Source organism: Triturus cristatus, chromosome 6, assembly GCF_964204655.1.
Source record: "Triturus cristatus chromosome 6, aTriCri1.1, whole genome shotgun sequence".
In the NCBI taxonomy this organism is placed as follows: domain Eukaryota; kingdom Metazoa; phylum Chordata; class Amphibia; order Caudata; family Salamandridae; genus Triturus; species Triturus cristatus.
This window is the reverse complement of record NC_140589.1, coordinates 917,539,698-917,555,088: the sequence shown is the minus strand read 5'-3', so window position 1 is coordinate 917,555,088 and position 15,391 is coordinate 917,539,698. Positions and strand designations below refer to the sequence as shown.

Below are 15,391 nucleotides of genomic sequence, written 5' to 3'. Positions count from 1 at the left end.
TATCAGCTTTAATAGCAGATGCTCCCTTCTCCTGGTCTTTGTGAAATCACAGCGAAACATTGTGATGAAAAAATAAACCTAAATCTACAATCAATTTCCTCAGGGCCCCCATCCCGGGGATCTCTCCAACTCACACCCCCCTACCTCAAGAAGTGAGGTGGAAGGCCTTCAGCGTTTTAATGCGATACTGATACCTCCGGTTGAAGCCATGCTAAGATCAGCGAAATCTGGATCCCCACTAGACGTTATGCCAGATCATTTATTTGCCCTATTAGCTCCTTTCCTGCCGCCTCTCATCTGTGACACCCTCAATACGTCTTTGCATGAAGGGGCACTCCCTCTTGATTGGAAGGTCGCTCAAGTGCTACCAATCAAGAAGAAAGCTCATCTACCCACTGAAGCGATTGCCAACTGTCGCCCCAGCTCGATTCTGCCACTCATGAGCAAAATGGTAGAAGGGTATGTTAACACTCAGTTGATGGGTTATCTGGAGTCTGAAGGTACCCTCGACCCTTCCCAGTCTGGGTTTAGACCCAATCACTCTACAAAGACTACCCTTATTGGTGTTACAGATTATATAAAAATGGAGTTGGACAACAACAAGGCTGTGCTGCTGATTTTATTGGATCCGACAGCAGCCTTTGACACTGTCTCTCATCAGAGATTGGTTTATCATTTGAGAGTCTGGAGTGCAGGGAAAGGCACTTAAATGGCTTACTAGCTTCTTAGATCAATGTACCCAGACAATCAGTCTTGGCCCCTTTCGCTCCCAAACCTTGAAGCTTACTAAGGGGGTGCCCCAGGGCTCTTGTTTGAGACCCACCTTGTTTAATGTTTATGTGGCCCCCCTTGCCAAGATTATTAGGGAGTATGGTTTTACTCCCTATTCCTATGCTGACGATACCCAACTGCTCATGTCCTTTGATAAGGATACAGAGCTAGTTGAACATCGTTTCGCTAAGGGCATGCTAGCCATATCTTCCTGGAAGACTGAGAACTGTCTCCAGTTAAATGCGGCCAAGACAGAAATCCTGCTGTTTGGCCCAGCTCAAACAACCTGGTCCCCTAATTGGTGGCCGGCTGTCTTGGGCCCCGCCCCGATCCAGGCTCCTGTTGCAAAAAATCTTGGGGTCCGCTTGGATGTCTCTTTATCCATGAGGGATCAAATTATGACAACCTCAGGGACCTGCTACCACACCCTGAGCCTTCTGCGCAGAGTATTCCAGTGGCTGCCTCAGGCTTCTGCGCAGAGTATTCCAGTGGCTGCCTCTATCTGTCGGTAGAACTCTGATCCAGGCTCTGGTCATTGGTCGTCTTGACTACTGCAACGCTGTTAGTATCAGCAAACAAATCTCTTCTGAGTAGACTACAGATAGTCCAGAATGTTGTAGCATGCTTGGCTCTCAAAAAGCTGTCTCGTACTGCCTCCAGGCCATTGCTCAAACAGCACCACTGGCGTCCGATCCGCCAAAGAATCAAATTTAAACTTTGCAGCCTCGTCCAGAAAGCACTCTATGGTAGAAGTCCCTTCTATTTGGCAGACAAGTTTAAATTAATATTGGAACACCCTGTCGGAGGCCTTGCACAAATGCCCCAGCCTGCTCCGCATCAGGAAACTCCAGAAGACCAAACTATTCCGGGACTGATTTTTGCGTGTCCTGTACCTTCTCTTTCTTATAGCGCGGAGATACCCCTACGGGGGTGATTCCAGCGCTTTATAAATCCTATACATACATACATACATACATACATATATATATATATAGGACCACAATGCGGAGCCCAGGGACAGACCTCTGGCTCGTATCCAGTGCACCTCTTCGCCCATAGTGATGGACCTCCAATTTTGCAGAGGTAGCATAACTTACCTTGCATTCAGTTGGTCCTACTCTTGGGACGGTGACTGCAATATAGATAGCTCTGCATACCTGCAGAAGTACACTAAGGGTACATCCAAAAATCTATCATATTGCCCATTCAGAACCCCGAGTGGATCTCCGGCATTGATTTCAAGTCCCACCTCCCTAAGTCACGAGAATTCTCACTCCCTCCCTTATGTCCAAAGTAAAAACTATGCTCCAGTGGTGGCCAGCAAGTTGAAGAACACTGTGCCCACTGTGGCGGACATTACTTTAGAGAGCTCACAGACATTGAGTGAACCTTGGACTTGATGCTTGCGGACTCTAAGTCCACGGCTGCCGACCACAGATCCCTCAGGTCTGACTTCAGTTCTTTTGTTGGTTATAGACGATCGGTTAACAGTTTTGGAATCTAATACTGATGTAGGCAGCCAGGTGTGGCACATGCACAGGAAGATGACGGATGTTGAAGACCGGAGTCGCAGACATAATGTCAGCTTCTTGGGTGTGCCAGAGAGTCTGAAGGCGAAAAATATGGACAGATTCCTACCTCCATTTATCCCAAAACTGACAGGCCTGACTTTTGTGCCATCGCTGGAGTTATGAAATGCACACAGGATCCAGATCAGGGTAGACGTGCATCACAATAGCCCCGACCAATCATCGCATGTTCTCTTCGACATAAGCATACCCGTCAGGTAATCACAGCAGCTAAGAGACACAACAGCTTTTTTCTTTAGAAGGGTGCAATTATTTACATGGCAGCTGACTTCTCCCCTCCACTGTAAACTTTTTATGGAACTCGAAAGCAACACTGTGCCGCAGCCGGAGTTTAATAAAGCGCTCATCAGACTTATTTTGAAACCAGACAATGACCCTACTAATTGTGTAAGCTATCGCCCAATATCACTTATAAGTGCAGATATGAAGATACTGCAAAGTCCTCGCAACTTGCCATAAGAGGATTATCCCGAGCTTGATTTAGGACTACTAAGTAGGATTTGAGCTCGGTTGTGCCTTCCACAACCACAGTCGTCTTCTGTCCAATGTTATATGGCACGTGTGTAATGATCCGGATGATAAGCTATTGCCAAGGCTTTTTACCAGGTGCATGCTGAGCAGAGGGGGATAGGCCCCAATTTCCTGTAAAAATCAGATGGTTCTATCTGTACCTCCTCTATGGCACAGATTGCTTGTGGAGGACATATTCTGGGTACCTTCCTGATCCTAGGGGGGACAAGACAAGGATGCCACTGTTGGAACTGGCAGTTTTATGGTTGGCTGAAGGGATGCCCCCGCCCAGGCAGAACTACTGCTCCAGTCAAGGACAGGTGATTACACTCGCTGTATAACCAGTGCTTGGCACTGAGAGGTCAGGTTCACTACAGAGGCAATGTGTAAAGCAAAGGCACAGCAGCCACTCGTGATACATGCACTGAGTGTCACAAAAGAGACTTCACATAGGATATATGTAAAAAGATTTATATTCAACACACATATTCAACCATTATAACATGACCATCATATACTTTTGGGCATTAAACACAATCAGAAATATTACTAGCAGTACCAGGCCCACTCGTATGGTTATGCTTTCAATAGTATGCATACTATGGACAATTCCTAATCTAACTCCCCCCTCCGAACTGAGTGAGAGCACCCTTGTACGGTGCACGATACCAAACTTATGTACATACACAAAATATAGAACACTTTTTAACAGTACCACGAGCTGACGCCACACGGAAGAAACCCAGTGTCAAGCAGTATTGTGCTTTTGGCACTGATCAACGTTTAAGGCCGCACCGCCCGCCAGTGTCGTGAATCACAGGCGGTCTGCAAACAATCACTCCCACTCTCACACTCACTCCGCACCACTATGCGGTGCGAAAGGCATCAGCCAGTCAGTACGGCATGCTCTTACATACACATTCGCACTCAGCACCCTAATGCTGTGCCACTGGTACCCAGCAGGGATATTGCTCACCCTCTGCAGACGCCGTGGCCCAAGCCTCCCTCCACCCTCAAGTTCACCCTTATTGTCATATACCCCTGGATGCAAGATAACCAGCCCCACCTGCCGGACACTGGGCCGCACGTGGCTGAAGTCACACTCAATCTGGGTCCCCAGGAAGTAGGTGGGAATATATAACAGTTTTAATTAGGAGGTAGACGTAAACAAGGGAGAGGTTAGCAGCCACTCGGGAAGTTCACCCACAGGTCTCAAAACACAAATGAGCCACGCAGTCTCTTGACCTGTTTCCGAGGTATCTCAGAAGCATTTCTTCAACCCGGTCAATCTCTCTCGCTACTACCTGGTGCCACAATGTCTTTAGAAAGGGCCAGGTGTGGTGAGGGCAGCTGATCTGTCGAAAAGAGGGTCAAGAAGAGAACAACCCATGAATGGGCAGTAACACAGAGGAGCATCTCAGTGGGATGAGGCCCCCCGATCGGTACACAATGATCCAGGTTGTGCCCTGGCAATCAGGGCACAGTGACTGGGGTGCAAAGGGATTAGTCGCACCAGGCACTTCAGATTTCAAACAAGATGAGTTGTAAATTCCACACCTCCATGTTAAGGAGGCACAATGAAGGTGCACGTCGAGTTTGGTTGCACCAGGTGATTCCAGTTACACAGCGAAGAGTTACAATTCCGTACCTCTCTGGAAGTAAGGCACATTGTCCAGTGCACAATGATACAGGTTGCACCAAATCACTCTGATCACACACTAACAGGCGCAAGCTCAGCAGAGCCACATGAGGTAGAATGAGGCACTACTCTGCGTACACCCCCACAGCCGAGTGTCGAACCCTGTGAATCGGACACCAAACGCAATGAGCATGCAGTCAGTGTGTCACATGAGAGAAATGCGGCATGGCTGACGAAATGGGCCACACGGGGTTCCGCAACTGCTGAATCCATTCACCGCCACTAGACGCTTAGGAGTGTTGCGGTCCACGCAGTATGGTAACCATACGCCTCAGATGTGAGAAAGATTACTGGGGCTCCGCACTAGGCAATTCAGTCTCCAGACACAAGTCAAGTCCGCGCTCACACCACGCTACCAGTTTTGATTTAGTAGCCAAAGTGGGCACTTGAGAGGGCACAGCTCTCCAGATGTCACAATAGATGGTGTAGGTCCCTCGTCGGAGATCTTTGATGTCCTTGTGATTTTGGGGAGAACAGGAGGACCGCTATCGAGTGCTTGGAGAACACATGTCACAGAGTCACACTTAAGCAGGTCCTCGGCCCAGGCCAGTCTCTATTTGGACAGTTATCCTTGTGCACAACAGAGTCCTCTGACAGTGTGCACCTCGCAGTCTGAATTCTCCGTTGATGTTGTTCCCACAAGCATATCTGACCTTTTGCTGGAGGATGGCACCTGTAGTTACACTGTTGTGTGTCTTTGAAGGCGGGGGGTTTAGGGGTTTTCTCTTTGAACCACAATTGTCTGATCTAAATTCTAGGGCTGTCTGCCATGGGGCATTGGAATGCAGATATTAATCTTTAGTGGGGCAATGATCTGGCCCATAGTGGCGAAGTGTCACAACCTCTATCTTCAATCTATCCCAGTTGGCCCTCAAATGGCAGAGGTCTGCCATTCCCTTGGGAAGCCCATGCTTTATGGCTGTCGGTTGGAGAAGGCACAGATGTGCTCCCCCCTGACCCCTGGAGTCCACTTAAGCCAGAAACCATGGTCTCTGAGACTCTTGGAGCATAGAAATGTCCTATGTCCATATTCTATAAGTATCGTAATAAAGGGGTTAGGCCCTGTAAACGGCACCTACTAGGTAGGGCCTGTCAATAATGTGAACAACAAATTATCTAGTCATCACCTTTATCACTGTATATTACAGTATATTACTTAAACAGAAGCAGACCATAAACTCATTTCTTTGGTCTGTAGTATTTATTTACTAATTATTTCTTATTTTGAAAAAATAGTCATTGTTCATTTACAATAAGAACACGGGAAACACGTAATTCTTCCCAGATTTAAACATAAAGTCAACTCATATTGTGAAAAACAAAATAACCAAACTGTTACAAAAGACACGATACAAATGACAAAAATTATTTACATGAAAGAAAGTAAAGTGTGAGCTCTTAGACCAGTCATGATTTCATAAAAGAAAAAGCAACCATATTGGGAATTCATTCATCATTTTATACATTCATTATAAGGTTGCTGCCAGAGGGAATACTATTTGTACTCATAGGGAACGGTTTATTCAAATTAACGACAATTTCCTACGAATAGATTTGAATCTGTTGGAAGTGGCCCCCTGGTTGAGCAGAAATAATTGGTAAATAAATACTACAGGCCAAAGAAATTAGTTTATGGTCTGCTTCTGTTCAAGTAATATACAGCGATAAAGGTGATGACTAGATAATTTGTTGTTCTAAACATATTCTATAAGTGGCATTTCTAAGCGAATTATGCCAAAAACCCTTTACCAATGGAAAGGGTTTGGTACTGTGAATCCATTGATATGAATCCAGCATTGCTGCGTGAAGTATTGTCACCCATTTCCCCATATTAACTTATGGGCAAAGCAGGATTCATAGGTCGTGAACATATACATAGGTATTCATCACTACCTGGGTGCACATGCGCTATTGCACACCCTGTCCTGCGATGGCAGGAGGGACACATAGCTCCCATCCCCCATGGTGCCAGTGCGCCCGTCCGAGTTTGCACATCGGACTGAACACAGGTTTAACCAATACGTGTGTCTGTGCGCACACAATAACCTGTGTTAGCAGGAGGCAGATGGAATCATGGGCACCATAGGTGCGGGTGCGTACTCACAGCAACCTACACTGGCAACCTATCAGTGCACAACCACCGGTCTGCAATGACAGATCGGCCCATGTTTCAGAACATGAAATCAGCACCACTCCCCACAACGGATCGGAAAGGCGTGTGCACTTTCACACTGTAGTTGTGGCGGAGGCCACATAAGAAAATCAGCAAAACCCAGGTGGAATATGCAAATAAGTTCCGGGAACTGATGCCTGATGAGTATCAGGTCCATCACCTGCTGTCACACTAGATGTTCCATCTGGCCCTAGAGCCTTTGGCAGCTACTATCCGTCAGTCCACTCACATACGGGGCGTTGATATGCCAGTGGGCAATTGCTACATTTTGCTTTATTTTAATGAAATCTTACTGACCTTGAGTGACACGGAATCCTCTAGATCACACCTCATCTCAGTAATTGATGCCTTTATGTTTTTTTTCCAAGCATAAAATAAATTAGATAATGAGAGAGGTGCTACAACTGATGAGTTGTGGCCAGCGGTCTACGCTTGATTACTATGGCTTTACGTGGAAGGCCTCGGGCCTGAAAAATCTGGGCCTACTGGTCAAAAGGAGTCTGGACAACAGGATAGCTGATAATATACAACCTAATGGGAAGATATGTGCAGAAGGCAGAGTGGCAAGCGTAAAGTACAGAGAAGAACAAAAAGTTACTGGATATGGACGGTTACAGATGAGGTACAGTTGTTTCAGCAGATGAGCAATGGGTGTGGAAGTGGCTGTGCAGATGCTCCGTCTGTAAGAAAGTCGCACGTGTATGGACAGAACTGGTTAGCAATGGAGGAAGCAGGGGAGGAACCCTGGTGACAGTATTTGAAAATGTCACGTATTGGACGCTGAGTATGGTAAGACAGAAAAGAAGTGCAAATGATTTCCATCCACAGAAAGAAATTTGAAAAGCAAATCAGTCTGACTCTTTTTGTGGTGCCTTTATAAGGGTGTGTTTGCATCAGTTTCACGGCCAATCCAAAATTTGGTTTTGAAGTATTAGACCATGATGAAATATTTTCATTTGATTTTTGTACATTTACAGTAAGGCAATTTTGATCTCTTTTTAATTAAAGTTTTGGCAATACAGTGTGATCTCACAGTTCTTAAAGGTGAACTAAAAAAACAGACTGATTGTTCTGAAGAATTCACCCCCTCTAAATAAAGACAGGCAGTGCATACTTACCCATTGAAGTCAAAGCTTGGTGAATTTCTTTCATCACATTATTGTAAAGTTCCTGCTGCCATTCATGTAGAAGCTTCCACTCCTGGACAGAGAAGCAGGCAGCCACATCATGGAAAGTAACTGGGACCTGTAAGATCAAAGGTTTAAGAAAGTCTCAGTAAATTCATATAGTGACAATCCATTTTGATAGTCGATTTTAAAATGTGGTAAGTTTTTCCTCCATCTCCATTTTCATTTTTAACATGTGATAACTGTTAGGGATTTGCGTGAAAAAAGACCAGTGCTTATTTCACAATAGGAACTCGTACCTAGTGAATGCAGAACATTATCAAATTTATTTATTTATTTAGAAAGTTTTATAGAGCGCGAACAAGATCCTTGCGGATATCAGAGCGCTTTACATAACAACCAACTGTAAGTTGAACAAACAATAATGTGCAGGTAACAATCATATAAAACAACATTTCGTGCAAATATCGTAGGAGGATTAAACATGGTAATGTATATTATAACAGGATCTAAAGAACTCGGGCCTGAATAGATAGTGCTCATGTAAATTTTGCCATGAGAAACGCTTTAACTTCTTTTTTGAACGATGCGGTAGAGGCATTCAGTCTGGTTTCAGGGGGAGGAGTGTTCCATATTTTGGGCGCCATCCCTGAGAAGGATCGTTTATATGTTTTCTTCTTGTTGATCCTTTGTGGTTTCAGTAGAAGGTTTTCAGCACTCCTAGAGGATTTTAGACCACCAGAGATCGTCAGTTTCTGCGCGAGGTAGCTGGGAGTGCTATGATGTAAGGCTTTATGAGTCATGCATGCAACTTTTAGGTGGATTCTAGCTTCAAATGGTAGCCAGTTCAAGGTTTTTAAGTCAGGGTATATGTGTGCACTTCTTTTCGAGCCAGTGATGAGTCTTGCTGCAGCGTTGATAGACGCTCTTAGTGGCGCTGTTGCAGCTTTTGGGAGGCCACATAAGGAGACACTTCCGTACTCCACACGAGGGATAACTAGAGCTTGTACTGCCAGCTTGAAGTCCTCGACTGGTAGGAAGGGTTTCAGCTTCCTCAATGTATTTATCTTGAAATTAGCTCCCTTTGTAGCGTTACTGATGTGTTTTTGCATCGTGAGGTTACTGTCAAGAGTAATTCCCAAGGATTTTGCTGAGTCCACGATGGTTGGTTGAACGTTGAAGGCGGTAAGCTGTTTGATCAAGTCATTCTTTAAGCGGACTTTGACCGGTGGTGCTATGAGGAGGAATTCTGTTTTTAGCGCGTTCAGTTTGAGATGATTTTCTGATAGCCAAGACTGGGTGTTCCTGAGTGTGGAGTTAAGCATCTTAATGTCTTCTAGGGAGTTGATCTTGAGATATAGTTGTGTGTCGTCCGCATACATATGAAATTGTACGTTAGATGCCTGTAGAATTTCAATGAGAGGTTCCATGAACAAGTTAAATAAGGTCGGAGAAAGTGAGGACCCTTGCGGAACCCCAAGTGTTACAGGTAAGGAATTGGAGTGCGTGTTGTTGAACTTGAATTTTTGTGTACGGTTATGGAGGCAGGAGGTAAACCAGTTTAACACTGTGCCTGACAGATCCATTCTATGCTCCAGGAGATCTATTTGTTTCTAGTGTTTGACTGTATCAAAGGCTGAGGAAACGTCTAGCAGGCTGAGTAAGCACGATCCGTTCTGGTCAAGGATTTGTAACGCATCATCAATAATGTGTGTCATGGCTGATTCTGTGCTGTGACCTGCTCTGAAACCGGATTGGTGTTTATTTAGGAGGTCAAAGTGATCTATGTGATTAGTCAGTTGTCGGTGTACACATTTTTCCAGCAGTTTGGCCAAGGTGGGAATATTGGATATGGGACGATAGTTGTTAAGGTCCATAGGGTCAGCTGTGGGTTTCTTTAGGATAGGTGAAACTTGACCTACTTTGAGGGAGTCCGGGATGCAGCCTTGTTGAAGTGAGCTGTTAATGATTTTGGTCAAAAGTGGAAGAAGCCAAGGTGAAAGGTCTTTGACTGCATTGGCAGGGAGAGGGTCAATGTGGTGACTGGACGGTTTCAGGGTGTTGAGAATCTTGCCTAGGGCGTTTTCAGAGTACGTATCAAAGGAGGACCATGCTGCCTCGTTTTTAGGGCCAGGCTTAGGGGGGAGTTGGAAAAGAGTTGGTGATTTCCGTAAAAGGAGCAATGCGTAGTAATCGGTCATTGAGGAGATCCTTCATGATGTTGTCGGTCTTCAGATTAAAGAAGGTAGAGAATTCTTCACAGTTTGGTTGTGGGCGAGCTAGGTCTTGTAGCCGTTGGGGTGCGTCCTTGGATTGATTTTTGATTCGAAAAGTTTTTTTGGGCGGTTTTTTGCTTGGTCTAGTTGATGGCTGAAGAAGTCAGCTTCAGTACGCTTAATCTTTTTGTAGTATGCATTTCTCTTTTTCCTTAGAAGTTTAAGGTGGTTAGCTGATGGGACTGATCTCCAGTTGCATTCCAAGGACCTGAGAGCCCATCTGTCCTCATTAAGCAGAGCGTTGTACCAGGGCTTGCAGTCTTTAATGGGAGCTTTCTTAAGTTGCAGAGGGGCTACCTCATTAATTATCATGGTCATAGCATCGAGATAGTGGTTGGTGAGATCATGGACGTCAGAGGTGCCTACAGGGGGCTGGAGCAGGTTGTAGCTGGAGGAGGGTAGTGAGTTGGGGTTGAGTTTTTTCCAAGTGTCATTTCCAGATCTTTGGTTTTGTGGATTGTGCTGAGTTGAGTGTAGTGGTTTCCTTGATATAGATGGCAATAATATGATTGTCCGACCAGTCACAAGGTTGGATCGAGTCCACATGGATGATGTCAGATTTGGAGATTATAAAATCAAGAGTTGAGCCTTTATTGTGTGTCGGGCTGTTGCAGGATTGGATGAGGGCTAGATCATCCAGGACGTTTTTGAAGCTGTTGACCACTGAGTCATTGTTGTGGTTTCAATGGAGATTGAAGTCGCCAAGAAATATTTGGGTATTTTGCCACCCATTGTTAGAGGAGATCAAGTCCATGAGGTGTTCGATGAAGAGGAGGTTGTCTCCTGGGGGATGATAGATGATGTGGAGTGAGCATACTGGTTTGCCATTGCAGCTAATGTCCGAGCATAAGTATTCACATGATGGGAAAGTAGGCGATATGGCTCTGTTTATGGTGATGCTGCTACGATGTATACAAGCTATGATACCCCCTATCTTGTCCGTTCTGTCTAATCTAATGATGTCGTAGTCGGGTGGTGCTAGGATGTCGAGGAGAGGGGTGGAGGATTCTGTTAACCAGGTTTCAGTTAGAAATAAGATGTCCAGCTCCTGAGAGATGATGAGGTCAGCTATGTCGGCTGTGTGTCTGGAGGCCGATGTACAGTTTAGCAGAGTGCATTTCAGATGGGGTGAAATGAGGGAAGAGGAGGGGTCCTGAGTGATAGGGATTCTTCTTAGGTTATTATCACTGACTCCTCTGTTGTTGTGTGTAGCGGGTCTGCGGGGGTTGAGAGGGATAGTCGGGATGGTCATCTGAGAGGACGTAAGGGAGTTGGGGTGGGAGGGTTCGTAAGAGTGCAGAAGAGAGAGAAGATCGCTCTCCGAAAACGGATTGGTGCTGCACATTGGGCGTGTTAGTGTGTTGTGGGACGGAACTGTTTTCCAGCTGGGTGGGAGCATTTTAGAGGCGGATGAAATGAGGTCCGGGCATTCGTGTAATTTATAGGTCTTTGAGGGAGTGAAGCGCAATGAATGTCTCGACAACATCACCTTGAACGAATGAAGCTCTCCTTTAATTTAGTGCAGGGCGATCGTAATTTCCTCTAGTCTAGGGTCTGGTGCGGATGAGAGAGAGGTTGGTGAGTGTGTTATGCCTGAGGATGGCTGTGTTGCAGGGAGTAAAGTGGGGGTGGCTAGCTGTTGTGAGGGAGTAGGGATAGTATGGAGGATGGATTGCTCAGAAGGAAGGTATCAGAAAGGGGGTGAGGTGATACATTATTAGCCCACAGTCTACATGGGGGTGGGTGACTGCGCTGTGGGGAGTATGTGTCAGGAGAGGCCGTGTCTGGCAAAGGGGAGGTGGCGGAAGAGATAGAATCAGTGCGGTATAGGCTGTAAAGGGGGAGAGGAGCGGTGGGCTTCAGAGGAATAGGTTCCCCGTCTAAGGGAGGCGCGTAGGCTGCCTCGGTCGTGCTGGGCCGTAGAATGCACGGGTCAAGTGCAGTGACGGGAGGAGTGTGGATGGTAGGGGTGTACGGGGGGAGTGCCGTAAGGAACTGGTGCCAGCGGTGGCCGGGGCGTATGCAGGGCAGGGGTGTCAAGCGAGCAGGGTGGTGAGGATGAGGTGAAGCGCGGTGTGTGGGAGAGGGGGGTAAATTGTGTGGGGGACAGACGAGGACAGGGCGGTAGCGGGGAGGTATTGCTTGCCAGGGTGGGGGGCTAATCCACTCTGTGTTGCTGCAGGGAGAGGGTTGAGACGGCAGCTGGGATATAGACACCCAGTTTTTAATGATGGGGAAGATGTTGTCTAAGAGATTTAAATTACGGTCTGTGGCTTGAATGAGGATAGTGCCGTTATTGTATATGGTGATGGTCGCTGTCGCATGAAAGAGTTGGGAGGGGGAAATACCGAAGGCTGTCCCATGCGCGGTTTTCCTCGTAGAGGAGATCGAGAGAGAAGCTAGGAATGCTTTTCTCCATTGGGCTCTTCATTTAGTGTGGAAAATGAAATTAGTGGTAGTAACCCCGCTACGAAGTGAGAAATCAGGGTCCGCGCAGAGAGTTTCGGGGTGGAGTTTTATAAAATTATGCTTGAAACGTTTGGCTGATTGTTTAGTGAGGTTAGGGGATAAATTATGCTGTAGGTGTGTGTACCTGCACGCTCCATGATGCGAACCACCCAATGCAGTGCGAAGCGCGCTGGGGGGGGCGATATGGGGGGGGGGGGGGAGAAGCGAGAAAGCTGAAGCCAGGGGCTATGTAGAAGTGGACTGAGAGGAAAGGTGGGGGGGTGGCACACTGGAAGTAGATGTTAGTGTCCCGGGTGCAGAGTGCAGATAAGGAAGAGAAGTGCAAGGGGGGGAAGGAAAAGAACAAGGGTTTAGAAGAAAAGAGGTTAACGATATGTCAAGTGAGGGATAAAAAGAAAATCTGAAGTGTGGAGAGAAGAAGCTATGGCCAGTCTTATCAGGGGTAATGGGTGGGGGCAGTCTAAGATGGCTGCCTCATTGCTACTGAGCTAATAGCGCAAATGTAAAAATGTTGCATCTCCATTGCTTGGCAGTCAGTTTTAAAATGTATAAATGAATGATTGATAGTTCAATATCTGCATTTACTCATGCGTGTACTCTCCAATAGGAATTTATTTTTTCAAGAAATGAGATAGTAGTAGTCTATACAAGTAAGCTCCTCCTCAGTCAGAATACTTACGCCTCCACAAAAGAAGCAGAGAGGAGGTCACAATTTGCTTATTTTAACTGCTTTGATGAATTCACAGTAAAATGTCTGATAATCCATCACCATCTGTATTATTTTCTCGGCCCCAGACACTGGTGCCGAATCACTGCAGTCTCCTGCAACATGGACCAGGTATATCCACTGGTGTGATAGTTCACCAACTGCAACAACATCATGATGCAATTCTCCTGCACCACATAAGCTTTGTTCTCAATCATCAAAATTAAAGGATTTGGCCAGTGGTGAAACTGAAAAATCAGATAAAAGATGCTGGACAATTCTCAAGCTACCTCCTTTCTCTTAAAAATCTAATGTCCCTAAGTGGTGCCTGGGAGTGTACAATTTGTAGTAGGACTGAAGAGAAATGGAGGGTAACATTCTCTGAACAGGTACATGCTTAGTCATCTTTAGTCTAAGACTACTGCATCACTTCAGTCTTGTTTTTCCATTAGAATGATAGGGTATCAGAACTGGTGAAGTCAGCGGCAGGAACATCAGCATTACTGTGTCAGTTTATAGTTTATCCACATTTGAAAGTGTTCATAACTGCATAATGATTCAGCACAGAGAACGTTTGGGCCAGATGCATGAAAGTGAGAAATAGCGATTTCCTGACTGCAATTCCTTGCAAATCGCAATAAGGAAATCGTATGAAACACTTTGTTTCATTAGCAATTAGTAATGCGTCGGAAACAGACATATGTATCTCATGAATATTAATGAGGTAGGTCGCAACCTACAACCCACTAGGAATCGCAGTCATCACAGGGATAATAGCTTGCTGGGGTCAGCAGACTACCATGACTGTTATTGCTTTTAAATAAAGGAAGAGAGTTTTTAAAAGTTGGCAGTGGGCTTATTTTTTAGCCCATTCTCTAAAGGGAAGGGATCAAATGGGGACTCCTTCCTATTTGCGAATGGGTTACCATCACTTTTAATTGGTGGTAAATTGTGAATGTTTGAGACAGCATTTTGGCCGCAAAACATTCATACATAGCATTCCATTTGGTATTAAAAAGGGACATCCTAAACACGCCCCTTCCTAATACCGAATCGCAAAGTCCGAATTGCGATTCGCCAACAAGTTACAGAATCCCAAAAAGCATTTTTGTGGTTGCAAACGGCCCGATTCTGTGAATCGAGCCGTTTGAGACATCAAAAATGCTTTGGACATGTATCCCTTTGTTTAGAATTTAGCCGGAGCTCTTCGCAAAGAAAAAACAGGATTTTAAACATTATAACGTTAGAGACTTACATGTTCCATTAAGAAGTCATCAAAATGAGAATAGTATGGCTCGTCAGGTATAAGTCCGCAATCGAAGGATGTAATGAAATAACCTCCTGCAAGCATAACAGAATATGTTGCATTGTGGCTCTAATCTTTATTTCTCTTGACATTAAATGGAAAACATCAGACATCTGAATGAATGAATGCAATTAACAGAGTTCAGCTGCCACCCACAAAGGGGGTTCTGACGCTGAAGATGTCCAAGAGAAAAGGAATTATTAAAACAGCCATTTTAAAGATTTTAACTTAAAAATGAAGGATAGTAGGGTCCAGCGTAAAGATGCCGAGCCAATGGCATTCCAGTAAATGACAGCAAAAAAAAAAAAAAGAACCACCACCACCCAGTTGAGTCTTTTTGATGTGTGGAACTTTGACTAAATAAGATAAACAGAAGCAGACCAGAGATTTCTGTCAGGTAAATAGGTGCAAATGTGGCTAGAGGTAAACTCAGGACTGTTTGTTTGGAATGCACAATGACAAATGCACAACTCTTAGAATATAGATCATTCGGTAACAAGAAACCGGGAACGTTTTAGAACTGCCAGAGATAGAAGGTCAGGGGGATAATCGGACAACAACATTTTGATTAAGTTGGATTCACTGTAAGAGATGTTTAGAGGGGCCTTCTGTGTGTGGTTGGGTAGAAAGCGATACAGCAGGAAAGGGATTTATCACAAATCTAAAGAGAGAAAAGCCAATACAGGAAGATCAAAATAGTGTTGCAAGCAACAATTAAATCTAGCGGGATTAGTGCCGCTCTGCTACTGCCACCATTATCATTCT

General features: G+C 45.3%; 1 protein-coding gene across 4 annotated transcripts in view; it reads right to left on the bottom strand.

Moving 5' to 3' along the window:
* Positions 1–15,391, bottom strand: part of LOC146820793 (uncharacterized) — a 114,752-nt gene that overhangs the window by 79,313 nt on the left and 20,048 nt on the right. For 2 of the 4 annotated variants that reach the window (XM_085611590.1, XM_085611591.1), the window contains exons 2-3: positions 14,576–14,661; positions 7,861–7,987 (exon numbers count right to left, since the gene is read on the bottom strand). In XM_085611590.1, the coding sequence (XP_085467716.1) occupies positions 7,861–7,987; positions 14,576–14,584 (136 nt within the window). In that variant the 5' untranslated portion in view covers positions 14,585–14,661. The remainder of the gene's footprint in view (positions 1–7,860; positions 7,988–14,575; positions 14,662–15,391) is intronic. The other 2 variants (XM_085611588.1, XM_085611589.1) reach the window with 1 other exon arrangement.